Source organism: Somniosus microcephalus, chromosome 3 (genome assembly GCF_052327205.1).
Source record: "Somniosus microcephalus isolate GS21.2 chromosome 3, FLI_Smic_1.0, whole genome shotgun sequence".
Taxonomy (NCBI): domain Eukaryota; kingdom Metazoa; phylum Chordata; class Chondrichthyes; order Squaliformes; family Somniosidae; genus Somniosus; species Somniosus microcephalus.
The window spans coordinates 12,730,564-12,751,034 of record NC_140989.1 but is presented as its reverse complement, the minus strand read 5'-3'; the positions used below and the strand labels follow the sequence as shown (position 1 = coordinate 12,751,034).

The 20,471-nt window shown below is 47.2% G+C and overlaps 1 protein-coding gene across 1 annotated transcript; it reads left to right on the top strand.

The window, feature by feature from the left end:
* Positions 1-345: 345 nt before the first annotated feature.
* Positions 346-3,019, top strand: oprm1 (opioid receptor, mu 1). The gene is made up of 2 exons (XM_085977431.1): positions 346-698; positions 2,493-3,019. Exons 1-2 carry the CDS (start codon positions 356-358, stop codon positions 3,017-3,019), a joined length of 870 nt encoding a protein of 289 aa, XP_085833557.1. The 5' UTR covers positions 346-355.
* The last annotated feature ends 17,452 nt before the right edge of the window (positions 3,020-20,471 follow it).

Below are 20,471 nucleotides of genomic sequence, written 5' to 3'. Positions count from 1 at the left end.
TGTAGAGGGAGCTTTACTCCCTATCTAACCCGTGCTGTACCTGCCCTGGGTTTGTTTGATGGGACAGTGTAGAGGGAGCTTTACTCTGTATCTAACCCGTGCTGTACCTGCCCTGGGAGTGTTTGATGGGATAGTGTAGAGGGAGCTTTACTGTGTGTCTAACCCGTGCCATGAATGATTTGAGTGCACTGGGTACTAACTCGGTGGGGTTAGGGGGAAGAGTACAAAAGCATTTTTTCTGTAGCACTGAGACCTCTCACGGTGATCAGCAGAGTCAGAAGTCCATGGAAACTCCTGCCCCTCCCTGTACTGACCTCCCAACATTTCCCCTCCCTTGCTATTCAGGTACACGAAAATGAAAACAGCCACCAACATCTACATTTTCAACCTGGCTCTGGCCGATGCCTTGGCCACCAGCACGCTGCCTTTCCAATGTGTCAACTACTTGATGGGAACCTGGCCCTTTGGCAAGCTGCTGTGCAAGGTGATCATGTCCATCGACTACTACAACATGTTCACCAGTATCTTCACCCTCACCACCATGAGCATGGACCGCTACATTGCCGTCTGCCACCCGGTCAAAGCTCTGGATTTCCGCACGCCACGCAACGCCAAGATCGTCAACGTCTGCATCTGGATCCTGTCCTCGGCCATCGGACTGCCCGTCATGGTAATGGCGACTACGCAGTTCGACAAAGGTAAGTGCCCGGGCACCAGGTGCCCAAACACGTAGGGTATCGTTCCACTCTCCCTGAGGTGAGAAAGCTCACTTTCAGCCGAAATAAATCATAAAGAGGGTACGAGATCAATGTGCACTGAAATCTTGTTCTTTCTCAAATCTCTACTGATGATCAGTGTTAGATTGATAGGGGACCTGAAAGAGTTCTCTCAAACTGGAATGGCCCCATTTGGCCCAACAACGTTGACCCTTTTGTTTATCAATCTCAATCCCAGCCTTCTCGCCATATTCCCCAGTACCTTTTCTCCAAAAGCACATCTGGCATCGGTGCAGGTTTGTTGGGCCGAAAGGCCTCAATGGTTCCATGGATTAATTGCCTAGGCAAGTGGGTTGTTCTGGCAAATGATTTGATACCACTCAGGTCAATTCAGAAGCTGGTATCCTTGTTGAGGACACTTTAGTGAAGCATTGACTTAGGGGTGATCTGATTGCGGTTTATAGGGTGATAAAGGGAATAGATTGTGTTAGAGACGAGGGTTTGTTCTAACTACATAGGTCAGGGAGGACCAGGGGGTCACAGGTTTAAGTTGTACAAGGCCAGATCTAGGTTAAAGGTCAGAAGGTGGATCCTTTCCCAGAAAAACTGGACCTCTGGAACAAGTGGAGCTCTGGAGGTAGGCATGCAAGTGCAGCAGGCGGTTAAGAAGGCAAATGGTATGTTGGCCTTCATAGCGAGAGGGTTTGAGTACAGGAACAAGGATGTCTTGCTGCAGTTGTACAGGGCCTTGGTGAGACTACATCTTGAGTATTGTGTGCAGTTTTGGTCCCCTTATCTGAGGAAGGATGCTCTTGCCATGGAAGGAGTTCAACGAAGATTCACCAGGCTGATATCTGGGATGGCAGGAATGATGTATGAGGAGAGATTGGGTCGATTGGGCTTATACTCGCTGGAGTTTAGAAGAATGAGAGAGGATCTCATTGAAACTTATAAAATTCTGACAGGATTGGACAGACTAGATGCAGGAAGGATGTTCCCGATGGTCGGGGAGTCCAGAACCAGGGGTGACAGTCTAAGGATAAGGGGTAAGCCATTTAGGACAGAAATGAGGAGAAATTTCTTCACCCAGAGAGTGGTGAACCTGTGGAATTCTCTACCACAGAAGACAGTAGAGGCCAATTCATTAAATATATTCAAGAAGGAGTTGGATATATTTCTTAAGGCTAAAGGGATCAAGGGATATGGGGAGAAGGCAGGGACAGGGTACTGAATTTGGATGATCATCCATGATCTCATTAAATGGCGGAGCAGGCTCGAGGGGCCGAATGGCCTACTCCTGCTCCTATCTTCTATGTTTCTATGTTTCTATGGATCAGGCTGCTGTCTCGTGTGCTGGATGCTGATTTGCTGAATTCCTTCAAGTAAGAGCTGGACCTGTTCCTGGCTGGGGTGGAACTCACCTCGTACAAGTATCGAGGTGCTGCAAGGCATTATTAGGGCCAGAGTGATCTCCTAGACTAGTTTCAATCGACTAGTGGATAAGAGATGAATTTCCCAGATTTTTTTCCCCCTAAATTGGCCTGGGTTTGTATCTGGTTTTCCGCCTCTCCCAGGAGATCACATGGTTTTGGGTGGGGTGGGGAGTCTCTGTATTGTGATGCACAAGACATCGCAATAGTGTGGGACAGGCTGGATGGACCAAAGGGTCTTTACATGTCCGTCATTGTTTGTCTACAAGCCCTTTTATGCAGAATTGGCCAACAACCCACTATTTAACCATTTCTGCTTTCCTCCTGCCCGCCCGTTCAGTTTTAGGAGAAACGGAATGCACGCTGGAATTCCCGCACCCTTCGTGGTACTGGGACAACCTCCTGAGGATCTGCGTCTTCATCTTCGCCTTCGTCATGCCCGTCCTGATCATCACCGTGTGCTACGGCCTGATGATCCTGCGCCTGAAGAGCGTCCGCATGCTCTCCGGCTCGAAGGAGAAGGACAGGAACCTGCGGCGCATCACCAGGATGGTCCTGGTGGTGGTGGCTGTCTTCATCGTCTGCTGGACGCCCATCCACATCTACGTCATCCTGCGGGCCCTGGTGAAGATCCCGTCCACCCTCTTCGCGGCGGTGGCCTGGCACTTCTGCATCGCCCTGGGCTACACCAACAGCTGCCTCAACCCCGTCCTCTACGCATTCCTGGACGAGAACTTCAAGAGGTGCTTCCGGGAGTTCTGCCTGCCCACGTCCTCGGCCATTCAGTATCAGGGCTCCAACCGCATGAGGAACCACACCCGAGAGCACCCATCCACCATCCACACGGCTGATAGGACTAACCACCAGGTATGACTAGGCGTGCAACTGTCCCTGGAGTCCCAATCGCACCCGGGAGAGGACCTCAACTCAGAACTCACGCTAATCACAACGGGACTGTAGCTGAGGGAAGAGAGCAGTTGGGCAATGGAGCCGTGCCCAATATTTGGTCCATGCCGGAGCCGGGCAGTCATTGCTCATCAATTAACATGTTTTTATTATTGTTATTATTATTGCTGCACGTTTCTCTTTGTACCTGAACACTCTTGTAAGGATAGTTGTAGTTGAGAGTCACAAGTCCCTTCCAATCGCATTTATTCCTTACCACCCCACACCCCGTCCCTCCAAATCTTCTTCCTTCCCTCCCCTAAAAGGGGTTAATTCACACTGGGTTGTGGATCCGCATCCAGCGGGAGCTCCCTTCCCCATACCTCAGCCGAGTGTCTGTCCTTCGTATCTCAGCGAGAATCGGTAGACTATTCCACCACGTGGTTCACCACCGCCGAGCCCCGTTCCCGCCTCGGGCTGTACTTTCCACTAAAGGGAGGGGAGGCTGGTCACTGGATATTTATCAGGAACGGGGACACTGGCTGATAATCCTTTCCTTCCAGTCAAAAGAGGCTGAGGTGGAACCCATTGCAACTGGCCGCTTGAACTGCACAGATCAGACCCCCAATGGACCTTCCCATCCTTGAGTTGCGCTCAGTGCCACAGCACACGGTGTTCTTTGTTACACAACTGGAGCGGCAGAGGGGCCGTTTCTGTTTGCTTTTAACGATTGTGGCCTTTTTCTCTCTCTGCAGTTTATTCGTCCTCTCGCCCTAGGATTCTGTGCTCCCTTACTTTACCAGAGGTTTTATCACCATCTTTGAGGTAGACTCCACGGAAAGAAAGACTTGCATTTCCATAGCACCTTTCACAACCTCAGGACGTCCCAAAGTGCTTTACAGCCAATGAAGTACTTTTTGAAGTGTAGTCACTGTTGTAATGTAGGAAACGCGGCAGCCAATTTGCGCACAGCAAGCTTCCACAAACCGCAATGTGCTCGTGACTGGATACTCTATTTTAGTGATGTTGGTTGAGGGATAAATATTGAGCAGGACACCGGGGAGAACTCCCCCTGCTCTTCTTCAAAATAGTGCCATAGGATCTTTTACGTCCACCTGAGAGAGCAGACGGGGCCTCGGTTGAACGTCTCATCCGACAGACCGGACCTCCGACAGTGCAGCACTCCCTCAGCACTGCACTGGGAGTGTCAGCCTGGCTTTATGTGCTCAAGTCTCTGGAGTGGGGTTATGAACCCACAACCTTCTGACTCAGAGGCAAGAGTGCTGCCTACTGAGCCATGGCTGACATTGATTAAATTAGAAATTGGGTTGAACCATTAAGAGGAAATGCAAGTCCTCAGCGACATCATTTACCCGTGGTTTTTAGCATGCCATGGCAACTAAACAATCAGACCTAGAAGGGACTATAACAGAACAGAGGTAACATCTTGAAAATTAAATGTGGAAACAATGCATTTGATAGCAATGAAAGGTCTTCAGGCTCTACATTTAGTCGTGAGGAGATGGGATTAAATACTATAATCACAGCTTCCTTGGTGAAATGGCCTCTGTATCCAGTGAGTGATACAGGTTTAATCCCTGGGCTGTGCTCAGTTTTACGGTAGGGGTAGAGGCCTCACAATTAGCTTCATTTCCCCAAGGTTTGGGTGGGGAGGGGAGAAGTGTTGTCAATCCCCGATGCAACTGTATGAAGGTGGGATCAGGCTGGACTGTGGTAATTCCCCATCACTGCTGCCTGCGCAGTCGAATAGTTTTCCAACACTCGCTGCCGAGATTCACCCGTAAATCGCGGCGACTTGAGTGGGGGCGCAGGAGGCTGGGTGGAACCGAACCCCAGCGAGTGCTCAACACCTTCAGGAAAGGAGAGGAAGGAGGGAAGGAGGGAGGGGGGAAGCTACTGTTGGACATTAGCTGGCTCTTCATGAAGAGTGCACCTTAAGTCTTCATAATGCATGGTGGGCTTTAACATACTATGCTCGTGTACTGCCATGGAAGGAGTGCAGCGAAGATTCACCAGGCTGATACCTGGAATGGCAGGAATGACGTATGAGGAGAGATTGTGTCGATTGGGCTTATACTCACTGGAGTTTAGAAGATTGAGAGGGGATCTCATCAAAACCTATAAAATTCTGTCAGGCCTGGACAGACTAGATGCAGGAAGAATGTTTATGATGGCCGGGGAGTCCAGAACCAGGGGTCACAGTCTAAGGATAAGGGGTAAGCCATTTAGGACTGAAAGGAGGAGGAATTTCTTCACCCAGAGAGTGGTGAACCTGTGGAATTCTCTACCACAGAGGGCGGTGGAGGCCAGTTCATTAAATATATTCAAGAAGGAGTTAGATATATTTCTTAAGGCTAAAGGGATCAAGGGATATGGGGAGAAGGCAGGGACAGGGTACTGAATTTGGATGATCAGCCATGATCGCATTGAATGGCGGAGCAGGCTCGAGGGGCCGAATGGCCTTCTCCTGCTCCTATCTTCTATGTTTCTATGTTAAATCATTTGCATCGACTTCCTTTGTACCTTTCGTTAACGATTACTAACTGGATTCAAACAGTGTTCAAAGGACTATTACACAAACATATTAAGGAAATTAAAAAAGGACTTTAATAGGAGGCTAGAGATAGCTGTTTTGTTCATTACTAGATTTCATTCATTTTTTTCTGTAACTCAATTCCAACATGTCTGAAAGGCCAGATTAAAATGTATCATAGGGTCATAGGGCAGGATTTTCATTGGACCATGGAGGCGGGATTGGAGGCGTGTGGGGGGTTAATATCCCGAAATCGGGGCGCACGAACCCATCCCGCCCCCAACCCACCTCCATGCCAGTTTCAAAGGAGGCAGGTACCCGCCCCGCACTGGGACCTGCCTCCCTGAGGCGGGAAGGGGATTAGTGCCAATTAACTGCCTGTTAACTGCCAAGTTAGCGAGGCCGGCCGTTGGGCTGAAGGGCTTGGGGGGGTCGAGATGTCCGGTGTTCAGGTGAGTGATGGGTGCATGAGTGCAGAGGTAAGTGTGTTTGGTGTGTTTAAAGTGTTTAAAGAAGTTTTACTTACATTTACATACCTTTACAGCCTTCCTTCCCTCAGGTCTCAGGAGTCCCTCATCTCACCGGCACAGAAAGCAGAATGGCCACGATCTGTCAAAAGTTCCAGCATTCAGCTTTCTCTTCCGGGGAGATCTCTAAATCATCCTGACAGGAAGGAATTAACTTGGAGTACAGATTGTCAGTGTTTGACAACTTCAAACAGCTGTAAAACGCTGATATTTCATCTGTCAAAAGGTCTTGACAGATGAAATATCAATCCCTGACGTCTCCTATTGCCAGATGGCCCTTAATTGGCCTGCTGAGCCTGTTGGGCAGGCTCAACAAGGTCAATCAAGTCAAAATCACGTGGGTTGGCTAGAACTCGATGGAGGCGGGACTACAACCCCGAAAGTTGTAGTCCCGCCTCCTACCCGATTCCACAATGAAAATCCAGCCCATAGAGTCATAACATAGAAACATAGAAGATAGGAGGAGGAGTAGGCCATTCGGCCCCAAGAGTCTGCTCCGCCATTCAATGCGATCATGGCTGATCATCCAAATTCAGTACCCTGTCCCTGCTTTCTCCCCATAGCCCTTGATCCCTTTAGCCTTAAGAAATATATCCAACTCCTTCTTGAATATATTTAATGAATTGGCCTCTACTGCCTTCTGTGGTAGAGAATTCCACAGGTTCACCACTCTCTGGGTGAAGAAATTTCTCCTCATTTCTATCCTAAATGGCTTACCCCTTATCCTTAGACTGTGACCCCTGCTTCTGAACTCCTGACCATCGGGAACATCCTTCCTGCATCTAGTCTGTCCAGTCCTGTCAGAATTTTATAAGTTTCAATGAGATCCCCTCTCATTCTTCTAAACTCCAGCAAGTGTAAGCCCAATCGACCCAATCTTTCCTCATACGTCATTCCTGCCATCCCAGGTATCAGCCTGGTGAATCTTCGCTGAACTCCTTCCATGGCAAGAACATCCTTCCTCAGATAAGGCGACCAAAACTGCACACAATACTCAAGATGTGGTCTCACCAAGGCCCTGTATAACTGCAGCAAGACATCCTTGTTCCTGTACTCAAACCCTCTCGCTACGAAGGCCAACATGCCATTTGCCTTCTTAACTGCCTGCTGCACCTGCATGCTTACCTTCAGCGACTGGTGCACAAGGACACCCAGGTCTCGTTGCACTTCCCCTTCTCCGAATCTATTGCCATTCTGATAATAATCTGCCTTCCTGTTTTTGCCACCAAAGTGGATAACCTCGCATTTATCCACATTATATTGCATCTGCCAGGCTTTTTCCCAATCACCCAGCCTGTCCAAATCATCCTGGAGTTTCTTAGCATCCTCCTCACAGCACACACACCCACCCAGGCTTACCGGTCTCTAACTCTCTACCACCTTTTTTGAATAGTGGGGTAACATTAGCTACCCTCCAATCCATGGGTACTGGTCCAGATTCCATCGAATGCTGGAAAATGATGAGCAAAGCATCAACTATTTCTAGGGCCACTTCCTTAAGTACCCTAGGATGTAGATTATCAGGCCCTGGGGATTTATCGGCCTTCAATCCCATCAATTTCCCGAACACCATTTCCCTATAAATACTGATTTCTTTCAGTTCCTTCTTTCATCAGACCTTATGTTCCCCGACATCTCTGGGAGGTTATTTGCACCCTCCTTTGTGAAGACAGAACCAAAATATGTATTTAATTGGTCTGCCATTTCTTTGTTCCCCATTATAAATTCCCCTGATTCTGATCGCAAGGGAGCAACGCTTGACTTCACCAATCTTTTTCTCTTCACATATCTGTAAAAGCTTTTACAGTCAGTTTTTATGTTCCCTGCAAGCTTACTCTCATATTCTATTTTCCCTTTCTTAATTAATCCCTTTGTCCTCCTTTGTTGAATCCTAAACTGCTCCCAATCCTCAGGTTTACTGCTTTTTCTGGCCAATTTATATGTCTTCTCCTTGGATCTTATGCTATCCCTAATTTCCCTTGCTAGCCACGGTTGAGTCACCTTTTTTGTTTTATTTTTATGCCAAACTGGGATGAACAAATTCTGTAGTTCATCCATGCGGTCTTTGAATGTTTGCCATTGCCTATCCACCATCAACCCTTTGAGTGACATTCCCCAATCAATCCTACCCAACTCGCGCCTCAGACCATCATAGTTTCCTTTATTGAAATTTAGGACCCTAGACTCTGAGTCGACTACTTCATTCTCCATCTTAATGAAGAATTCAATCATATTATGATCGCTCCGACCCAAGGGGCCTCGTACAACAAGATTGCTAATTAATCCTTTCTTGTTACATAATACCCAGTCTAAGATGGCCTGATCTCTGGTTGGTTCCTTGACATATTGGTCCAGGAAACCATCCCGTAAACACTCCAGGAATTCCTCCTCCACAGTATTGTTACTGATATGATTAACCCAATCTATATGTAGATTAAAGTCACCCATGATGACTGCTGTGCCCTTATTGCACGCTTCTCTAATTTCCCTTTTAATGCCATCCCCAACCTCTGCATTACTGTTTGGCGGTCTGTATACCACTCCCACTAACGTTTTCTGCCCCTTGGTATTTCTCAGTTCTACCCATACAGATTCCACATCATCAGAGCTAATATCCTTCCTTACAATTGTGTTAATCCCTTCTTTTACCAGCAATGCTACCCCACCTCCCTTTCCTTTTTGCCTATCTTTCCTGAATATTGAATACCCCTGGATGTTGAGTTCCCAGCCTTGGCCACCCTGGAGCCATGTTTCCGTAATCCCAATCAAATCATATTCGTTTACCTCTATTTCGCAGCTAATTCATCCACCTTATTACGAATGCTCCTCGCATTAAGACACAAAGCCTTCAGGCTTGTTTTTGTAACGCACTTACACCTATTAGAATTATTTTTTACTGTGGCCATGTTTGATTTAAACCGTTGATTTCTCTGACTGCCACTTTTGTTTTTCTCCTTCATATCTTTTGCTTTTATCCTCGTTTCCCTTTCCTCTGTCCACTTGCTCAGGTTCCCAACCCCCTGCAATTTTAGTATAAACCCTCCCCCAGAGCACTAGCAAACACTCCCCCTAGGACATCGGTCCCGGCCCTGCCCAGGTGCAAACCGTCCGATTTGAACTGGTCCCACCTCCCCCAGAACCGGTTCCAATGTCCCAGGAATTTGAATCGCTCCCCCTTGCACCATTCCTCTAGCCATGTATTCATCTGAAATATCCTTCTATTTCTACTCTGACTAGCAAGTGGCACTGGTAGCAATCCTGAGATTACTACCTTTGAGCTCCTATTTTTTAATTTACCTCCTAACTCCCTATATTCCGCTTTTAGGACCTCATCCCGCTTTTTACCTATGTTGTTGGTACCTATATGCACCACGACAACTGGCTGTTCACCCTTCTCTTCCACGGTGTTCTGCAGCCGCTCTGAGACATCCTTGACCCTTGCACCAGGGAGGCAACATACCATCCTGGAGTCTCGTTTGCAGCCACAGAAACGCCTATCTATTCCCCTTACAATAGAATCTCCTATTACTATAGCTCTACCCCTCTTTTTCCTCCCATCCTGTGCAGCAGAGCCACCCCTGGTGCCAGGAAGTTGGCTGCTGCTGCCTTCCTCTGATAAGCCATCCCCCCCAACAGTACTCAAAGTGGTGTATTTGTTTGAGAGGGGGATGTCCACAGGGGACCCCTGCACTACCTGCCTGTGCCTAGTACTCTGTCTGTTGGTCACCCATTCCCTTTCTGCCTGTCCAACCTTTGCCTGCGGTGTGACCAACTGATCAAATGTGCTATTCACGACGTCCTCAGCCTCGTGAATGGTCCAGTATGAATCCAATCGCAGCTCCAGCACCACAATGCAGTCTGCCAGGAGCTGCAGCTGGACACACTTCCTGCACACATAGTTGTCAGGGACACAGGAAGTGTCCATGAGTTCCCACATAGCGCAGGAGGAGCATACCACGGTACTGGGCTGTCCTGCCATGACTTACCCTTTAATTAATTGCAATTAAATTAAATCAAATCAATCCCACCAATTACACTACCGTTAAATAGTATATTTAAGGGCCCTGGTTTATAAACAGTCACCGCTACACCACAGAGACTTTATAAACTTTAACTGTGTGGTTTATAGTTCTAAAGAGAGAAATACTCACCAACCAATCACTTACCTGCTTTCTGGTGACGTCACACTTCGATTACTTTTTACTTCTCTCCCTCTGAGATTGGAGATTAGTACGCCTACCTGCTGCTCTGCCGCCTCAGGGTCGCTTTTAAACACTGCCGCCGCCGCCGCTTCCCACACAGGTCCGCACTGATGCCGCTCCGGGGCCTACCTGCTGCTCTGCCGCCTCAGGGTCGCTTTTAAACACTGCCGCTGCCGCCGCTTCCCACACAGGTGCGCACTGATGCCGCACCGGGGCCTAGAAGGCACAGAAGGAGGCCATTTGGCACATCGAGTCCGTGCTGGCTCTCTGCAGAGCAATCCATTCAGTCCCATTCCCCCGCTCTATCCCCGTAGCCCTGCAAGTTTATTTCCCTCAAGTGCCTATCCAGTCTCCCCTTAAAACATTGAGTGTCTCCGCTTCCACCACTTCCATCGGCAGCGAGTTCCAGGTCCTCACCACTCGCTGCGTAAAAAGGTTTTTCCTCACATCCCCCCCCTGTATCTCTTGCCCAAAACCTTAAATCTGTGTCCCCTAGTCCTTGTACCATCAACTAGTGGGAACAGCCTTTCCCCGTCTAGCCTATCCAAACCCGCCATAATCTTGTACACCTCTATCAAATCACCCCTCAACCTCCTTTGCTCTAATGAAAACAAATCCAGCTTCTCCAACCTGTCCTTGTAGCTAAGATCCCCCATCCCTGGAACCATTCTGGTAAATCTCCTCTGCACCCTCTCAAGGGCCTTCACATCCTTTCTAAAGTGTGGTGACCAGAACTGGACACAGTACTCCAGTTGTGGCCTAACCAGCACTTTATAAAGGTTCAGCATAACTTCTCTACTTTTGTACTCAATACCTCTATTTACGAAGCCCAAGATCTCTCTGTTTTTAAGTTATCTCTTTTTGTTTTATACTGTTGTTCTCCTAGTTCCTGCTTGCCATCTTTTCCCTTTGCAGTTCAGTCACCTAATGCTCCCACCCACCATCCTAACACTTCTTTTGCCTTCTCACCTGTGACCTCTCACTCCCCTGTTGACATCACCTGCTCACCTGGTCACCAGTGTTTTCTCCCTTCCCTCTATCGCTGCTGAGGCAACGTCACATTGCAATTCGCTCATAACAAGGATAAAATGTGAACATTCGATTGGACGGTAAGATTGTGAAAAGGCCATTGTGCCTTAAAGTCGCTTCGCTGCTCAGCACATGTGTCCATTGGACAGACTTCATTCGAGCCAGACTGGCATCCTCCAAACCACCGCCCCTCCCCATCAGTACTAGTGCCCTACAATGACATCGGAAGGTGCAAAATTACAGGAAATTCATTTTGACCCGGTAACGTAAGGACCAGGGAATGAAAAAAGCAAAATCCTGCAGGCGCCGGAAATCTGAGCTAAAAAGAGAAAGTGCTGGAAATGCTGAAAGAGAAGTAACGTTTGAGGTCGATGACCTTTCGTCAGAGCTGGAAGATCATCCACGTGCAACGAGAGGGAGCCGGAGACAGCTGCCAAGGAAAGAGCTTTCGACAGCGAGTTCCAGTGAACACAAGAAGCGAGGCAGATAGCAACAAGAATCCCCCGTCAAAGAGTTCCAGCTCTGACAAAAGGTCATCGGCCTGAATCGTTAACCCCACCTTCCTCCCTCCACAGTCTCCCGCATTTTCTGTTTCTCTTGCAGTTTATGGGGAGCTTGCTTCTGGAATGTCCTGAGTGGGGAGGTAAATTACACGGCCTGGTCCATATACATACTGCAGTAGCAAGAAATAATCCATGTGGGTAAAACATAGAAACATAGAAGATAGGAGCAGGAGTAGGCCATTCGGCCCCTCGAGCCTGCCCCGCCATTCAATGTGATCATGGCTGATCATCCAAGTTCAGTACCCTGTCCCTGCCTTCTCCCCATACCCCTGGATCCCTTTAGCCTTAAGAAACATATCCAACTCCTTCTTGAATATATTTAATGAATTGGCTTCTACTGCCTTCTGTGGTAGAGAATTTCACAGTATCACCACTCTCTGGGTGAAGAAATTCCTCCTCATTTCTGTCCTAAATGGCCTACCCCTTATCCTTAGACTGTGACCCCTGGTTCTGGACTCCCCGACCATCGGGAACATCCTTCCTGCATCTAGTCTGTCCAATCCTGTCAGAATTTTATAAGTTTCAATGAGATCCCCTCTCATTCTTCTAAACTCCAGCGAGTACAAGCCCAATCGTCCCAATCTCTCCTCATACGTCATTCCTGCCATCCCAGGTATTTATCGTGACTGCCTCTCTGTAAATAACTATGGTCGGCAGGAGCCAGTCTGCCATTAATAAAGTGCATTGTTCTTTTAACACGTTAGCTTGGTGCAGCTCCAGACACGACTGCTTTAGTTGGCTGACAGGACAGGTGGGGAGAGGTTGGGTTTATGGGTAAACTCATGTTAATGAAACAGGTTAGCAGAGCTGATCGAAGGATGCAGTCAGGCCACGTGCGGCTGATATCTGGGGTGCCAGCTCTGATTGGACGTCTTCTTGGAGGCTTGATCACATGACCGCCTCCCCCCTTCCCCCCCCCACAACTGCCTCCCCCCCGCAACACACTACCGCCATTGATCACCCAACATGTCCATCCTCGCGGAGCCCCGCCTTCTCATGGCCAATTGGAAAGTGGAAAGATTTAGCTACAAGGACAGGTTGGAGAAGCTGGATTTGTTTTCATTACAGCAAAGGAAGTTGAGGGGTGATTTGATAGAGGTGTACAAGATTATGGCGGGTTTGGATAGGCTAGACGGGGAAAGGCTGTTCCCACTAGTTGATGGTACAAGGACTAGGGGACACAGATTTAAGGTTTTGGGCAAGAGATACAGGAGGGGACGTGAGGGGAAACCTTTTTTACGCAGCGAGTGGCGAGGACCTGGAACTCGCTGCCGACGGAAGTGGTGGAAGCGGAGACACTCGATGTTTTCAAGGGGAGACTGGATAGGCACTTGAGGGAAATAAACTTGCAGGGCTATGGGGGATAGAGCGGGGGAATGGGACTGACTGGTTTGCTCTACAGAGAGCCGGCACGGACTCGATGGGATGAATGGCCTCCTTCTGTGCCGTTATGACTCTGTGGCACTTCATTACCCGATTGGAGGATTCTTGCCTGTCAGTCAAATGGCATTTTCTTTTCCGTCACCAGTATTTTTATAATTAATAAACAGAGAGTTCGAAACCCAACTAACATCGCACAGTGTAATTTCAAACTATGGGGGTAGTTTTGCCAGAACACGTCAGGTGCGTTAGGTTTTCCCCGCCCAATTATATTCTCCATTAAGGTCAATCCGATCCGAACCTGCCCGTTTTCCTCCTGGAGAGTTGGGTAAAAGTTACCCACCGAAAGTTGGCAGGATGGTGAAAGTCAGGTCCATGATCCTCCACTCGGGTTCATAAGCTCTGTGGCCCCACTGGGGAGGGTCCACACAATGATGGCTGACCCCCCACTCCCTCTCTTCACTCCACAGACCCCCCTCCCCCACCCAAACCACTCGACTGTAGATGAGTGGAAAGTTTGGATGGAGAGATGTGACTGGACAAGTATACCCCCCTCGAATCAGGGTGGGGAACGGGTGGAAAACAGTATCAGGGTCATACACTCAAGAGAAAAAAAAATCAATGACATTTGCAGAAATAAGAATTTATGAGGAGAAAAGTAAAAAATCGATTAAAAGGATGTTAATGAAGCTGATGGAAAGGTAGAGGTTGCTGGAGGAGGAAAGACCAAGGTCCATCTAGTTCACCTTCTCCCATCCTGGTAGTCCCATGATAGAACGATAATGGCGTTGTTGACCAATCACAGCAATCAATCTCTATCAGTGAGTCTACAACAGACCCAGACATGAGGCGAGGAAAACCCCCAGTGGTGGAGAGCTTTGGGAACCAGAGGTCCAAAGTCTCCTGTTCCTCCCGAGCTCGCTACACTCACCACATGTCATGTCGATAATTACTCACATACTGTATCCCCAAATGTGATTTTCTGAATGAAATCTATCTAATTTGCATTTGAATGAATCAATACTGACTGCTCCCATCGTCTCCCCGGGGTGTCTGTCCCATAGATTGACCACTCGCTCAGTGTGCGCCTCATTGTGATGTTGGAGATATTACCTATACGGTCAGGCGGTGCTTTTAGCCCAACCTGCCTAGCAGGAAACTGACGGGATGGAATCAGCTGCCGGTTTTACACCGAGCCCGAATTTGGCTTTCCATTGGCGCCGATCCGATCACTTCAGCTTCCCGCCCGGTGCAATAGGTTAACATTACCCTCTCCCCCACCCTGCACCCGCCTATGTTGTCTCCGCCTTCCACCAGTTCCCACGTGAAGTGAGTATGGGGCCATTTAGAGGGGATTTGAGGAGGAACTTTTTCACCCAGAGGGTGGTTGGAATGTGGAACTCAATGCCTGAAAGGGTGGTAGAGGCAGGAACCCTCACAACATTCAAGAAGCATTTGGATGAGCACTTGAAATGCCATTGCATACAAGGCTATGGACCAAATGCTGGAAAATGGGATTAGACTGGACAGGGATGGATGGGCGGCGCAGACACGATGGGCCGAAGGGCCTCTTTCTGTGCTGTAAAACTCTATGACTCTATGACTCTATGACTAAATGAGCACCTGTCGAAACCTAAACCTGGCACTGTGACAGAAATTACCGCCAGCTTGCCCATCTCACTCAGGCTGCTGTGGGAGATGGAAACGCCCTGTTGGTGCAGTAAAAAGGTTTAAGCGCAGCGCAGGATGGAACTACACCACAGCCAACCCACGTTTGGGTAAATCGTCCGAGATTCCGCTCCCAGCCACATTCTACAGGCGCGGAGGTCGGTGCGGGTGACTCGCGCAGCTCCCAGTTTTCCGATGGTTAATTTCCGTAAAGTCGGGAGTGTCCCAACTTCAGACATGCTAACATAATCAGCGCAGTTCTCCCTCGGTCCTGTAAGCCTAGATTACACACTAAAGTCCTAGTGTGGGCCGATGAACTCACAACCTTCTGACTCAGAGGCCAGAGTGTTCCCAACTGAGCCAACTTGACACTTGTGGCCCATTGAGCAGGATTCCGCACCAGACAGGTGTAAAAATCCGACCATCAACCCTGTCATTCCCAGTCTTGGAAACGCTGGGTACCAATAATTGTACTGCATTATGGTTTTTCTGTAAAAGTGACCATGAAACTGTTGGATTCTCATAAAAACCCAACTGGTTCGCTAATGTCCTTTAGGGAAGGAAACCAAGGCCCCCCTTACCCAGTCTGGGCCTATATGTGACTCCAGACCCACACCAACGGGGTTGACTCTTAACTCCCCTCTGAAGTGACCCAGCAAGCCACTCTTATTCATGAAGAAGGCCCACCACCACCTTCCCAGGGCAACTAGAGAGGGGCAATAAATGCCAGCCTTGCCAGCGATGCCCACGTCCCGAGGATGGCTTTTTAAAAAAATATATAGGATACAACTGAGGGAGTGGAAGGGAGGAGCGGATAGGAAGCAACTTATGAGGATAGATTGGGGGAGTTGGTCTGGGGTCTGGTCATGGTTGTGACGACTTGCTGAATCTATTAATAGAAGACCGTGGCTAGGACTTTGCTCCAAGTAGAGCATTGTGATTCTCGGTTTATGCTGAGACGATGGGGATCACAACTGATGGTTAACTCACCAATGGGTTCATGCATATTCCCTTCACTAGCTAGAGTTTCAGCCAATGAGCTGCACTGTATCCATTTCCTCTCGATATTTACATTTTTAATGGTCACGTTTGACTCACTGAGGATTGCTGAGTTGTTTTTTTTTAAAAAAGCAAAAACACAGAAAATGCTGTAAGTTCACAGCAGGTCTGCCAGCATCTGAAATGAGAAAAGATACTTTTAGCATTTGGAATTGAAACTCTCACACACCATCACAGCTTGGAAATATATCGGCCGTTCGTTCATCGTCGCTGGGTCAAAATCCTGGAACTCCCTCCCTAACAGCACTGTGGGAGCACCTTCACCACACGGACTGCAGCGGTTCAAGAAGGAGGCTCACCACCACCTGCTCAAGGGCAATTAGGGATGGGCAATAAATGCTGGCCTTGCCAGATTTATTTTTTCTTATGTTCTCGGAAGAAGGGTTTCCACTGGCAAGGTGTGTGATGGAATTCCCGAAGAGCGAGAACAGAAAGAGATTTTGATGTTTGATTTTGATTCTGAGGCCTCTTTTTGGACTGAGATTCGGGACTGTGAAGTGCCAAAATGGATCCTCTGTTTCTTTGGTGACATATGTTCCGATTTGTAATAGAGCTGTATAAATATTAGCAACAGACTCGATAATTTTGCACATTAATAACTGTACTTTTCAACGATTTGATGTATGCATGACTGTTTTTGCTTTCTTTGAAGTGATATTAAAGTAGAATTGAAACATTACAGGGTACCTGTCATTTCCGCTATCTCGTCTCATTAACTGCTTTCTGTCAACTAAAGAAGACCGAGTTGGGTCACAAGGCCTTTTCTTAACCCCAAGAATTCACGAGTTATCAGGTTCCTGGGTTTTTTTTGGGACGAGAAAAGAAAAAAGACTTGCATTTATATAGCGTCTTTCATGACCACCGGACGTTTCAAAGCGCTTTATAGCCAATGAAGTATCTTTTCAAGTGTAGTCACTGTTGTAGGAAATGCAGCAGCCAATTTGCACACAGCAAGCTCCCACAAACAGCAATCAGATAATGCCCAGATAATCTGTTTTAGTGATGTTGATTGAGGGATAAATATTGGCCAGGACACCGGGGATAACATAAGAACATAAGAACATAAGAAATAGGAGCAGGAGTAGGCCAATCGGCCCCTCGAGCCTGCTCCGCCATTCAATAAGATCATGGCTGATCTGATCCTAACCGCCAATCTACTATCACAGAACCATCTCATGAATCTAACAGAATTAGACACACGAAATAGGAGCAGGATCAGGCTACACGGCCCCTGGGCCCGCTCCGCTACCCACAGGGCCATGACCGATCCGAACCTAGACTCATGTCCAAATTCCTGCCCGCTCCCCGTAACCCTTAATTCCCTTTACTTCTAGGAAACTGTCTATTTCTGTTTTAAATTTATGTAATGATGTAGCTTCTACAGCTTTTTGGGGCAGCATATTCCATGGACCTACCACCCTCTGAGTGAAGTAGTTCCTCCTCATCTCAGTTTTGAAAGAGCAGCCCCTTATTCTAAGACTATGCCCCCTAGTTCTAGTTTCACCCATCATCGGGAACATCCTCCCCGCATCCACCCGATCCAACCCCTTCACAATCTTATATGTTTCAATAAGATCGCCTCTCATTCTTCTGAACTCCAATGAGTAGAGTCCCAATCTACTCAACCTCTCCTCATATGTCCATCCCCTCATCCCCGGGATTAACCGAGTGAACCTTCTTTGTACTGACTCGAGAGCAAGTATGTCCTTTCTTAAGTATGAACACCAAAACTGTACGCAGTATTCCAGGTGCGGTCTCACCAATACCTTGTACAACTGAAGCAATACCTCCCTATTTTTATATTCTATCCCTCTAGCAATGAAAGCCAACATTCCATTGGCCTTCTTAATCACTTGCTGCACCTGCATACTAACCTTTTGAGTTTCGTGCACCAGGACCCCCAGATCCCTTTGTACTTCAGTGCTTTCCAGTTTCTTGCCATTAAGATAATAAGTTGCTCTACGATTTTTCCTGCCAAAGTGCATAACCTCACACTTTCCAGTATTGTATTCCATCTGCCAAATCTCTGCCCACTTACTTAGCCTGTCTATGTCCCCTTGCAGGTTTTTTATGTCCTCCTCACTCACTACTTTCCCTCCCATCTTAGTATCATCTGCAAACTTTGATATGTTACACTCGGTCCCCTCCTCCAAATCATTAATATAGATTGTAAAGAGTTGGGGACCCAGCACTGACCCCTGCGGAACACCACTTGTTACTGATTGCCAGTCTGAGAATGAACCATTTATCCCAACTCTCTGCCTTCTGTTAGATAGCCAATCCTCTATCCATGCCAGAATATTACCCCCAATCCCGTGATTTTTTATCTTAAGCAATAATCTTTTGTGTGGCACCTTGTCAAATGCCTTTTGGAAGTCTTAATACACTACGTCCACTGGTTCCCCTTTATCCACCCTATATGTTACTTCCTCAAAGAACTCCAGCAAATTTGTCAAACATGACTTCCCCTTCATAAAACCATGCTGACTTTGTCCTATTAAATTATGATTATCCAAATGTCCTGTGACTGTCTCCTTAATAATGGACTCCAAAATGTTACCTACCACAGATGTTAGGCTAACCAGTCTATAGTTTCCAGCCTTCTGTCTACTGCCCTTTTTAAATAAGGGTGTTACATTAGCAGTTTTCCAGTCTGCCGGGACCTTTGCTGAGTCCAGGGAGTTTTGGAAAATTATTACCAATGCATCCACAATCCCTACCGCCACTTCCCTCAAGACCCTAGGATGTAAGCCATCAGGTCCAGGTGATTTATCCGCCTTGAGTCCCATTATTTTACCGAGTACCACTTCCTTAGTGATTTTGATCGTGTTTAGCTCCTCCGCCCCTTTAGCCCCCTGTTTGTCCAGTGTTGGGATATTCTTAGTGTCTTCTACTGTAAAGACTGATATAAAATATTCATTCAGTGTTTTTGCCATCTCCATATTTCCCACCATTAATTTCCCGGTCTCATCCTCTAAGGGACCAACATTTACTTTAGCCACCCTTTTTCTTTTTATATAACTATAAAAACTCTTACTATCTGTTTTTATATTTTTTGCTAATTTACTTTCATAATCTATCTTCCCTTTCTTAATCAATCTTTTTGTTATTTTTTGCTGTCTTTTAAAGTTTTCCCAATCCTCTATCCTCCCACTAGATTTGGCTACCTTATATGCCCTTGTTTTTAGTCGAATACTATCCTTAATTTCTTTACTTAGCCACGGATGGCTGTCTTTTCTTTTACACCCTTTTCTTCTCAGTGGAATATATTTTTTTTGGAAGTTGTAAAATAACTCCTTAAATGTACACCACTGATCATGTATCGTCTTACCCTTTAATCTATTTTCCCAATCCACTCTACTCAATTCCGCTCTCATACCTTCATAGTCTCCTTTATTCAAGCTTAGCATGCTTGTTTGAGATCCAACCTTCTCAGCCTCTAATTGAATATGGAATTCAACCATGTTATGGTCACTCATTCCAAGGGGATCCTTTACTAGGACATTTTTAATTAATCCTGTCTCGTTACACAGGACCAGATCTAAGGTTGCTTGCCCCCTGGTCGGTTCAGTTACATACCGCTCAAGAAACCCATCCCTAAGACACTCAATGAACTCATCCTCAAGGCAGCCCTGCCCAATTTGATTTGTCCAATTAATATGATAGTTAAAATCCCCCATAATTATAGATGTTCCCTTATTACAAGCCTCAACTATTTCCTGATTGATACTCCGCCCAACAAAGTTGCAACTGTTCGGAGGCCTACAGAGTACGCCCACTAGTGTTTTTTTCCCCTTATTATTCCTTACCTCCACCCAAACTGTTTCATTATCCTGATCTTTTGACCCAATATAATTTCTCTGTATTACAGTGATTCCTTCCTTTATTAACATAGCCACCCCACCTCCCCTTCCTTCCTGCCTGTCCTTCCTGATCGTTAAATAACCTGGTATGTTTAATTCCCAGGCATTGTCACCCTGCAGCCACGTTTCTGTAATGGCCACAAGATCATACCCATATGTAGTTATTTGTGCCATTAACTCGTCTATTTTGTTACGAATGCTACGTGCATTCAGATAGAGAACTTTCAAATATGTTTTGTGACACTTAGTTCCTGCTTTTGCCCTTTTTATTACTTTACCTTTTACTCCATACCTTCTGCCCCTTCCTGACATGCTCTGGTTTTTAATTTCCCCACTGCTACCTAAGTCTATGACCTTCTCTGTTGTCATTTTTATTATTTGCTCTCTAGGAACCTCCCCCCCACTAGTTAGTTTAAAGCCCTCTCGACAGCCCTAGTTATATGATCCGCCAGGACTCTAGTCCCAGCACTGGCCAAGTGAAGCCCGTCCCAACGGAACAGCTCCCTCCTGCCCCAGTACTGGTGCCAGTGTCCCCTGCTCTTCTTCAAAATAGTGCCATGGGGTCTTTTACGTCCAGCTGAGAGAGCAGACAGGG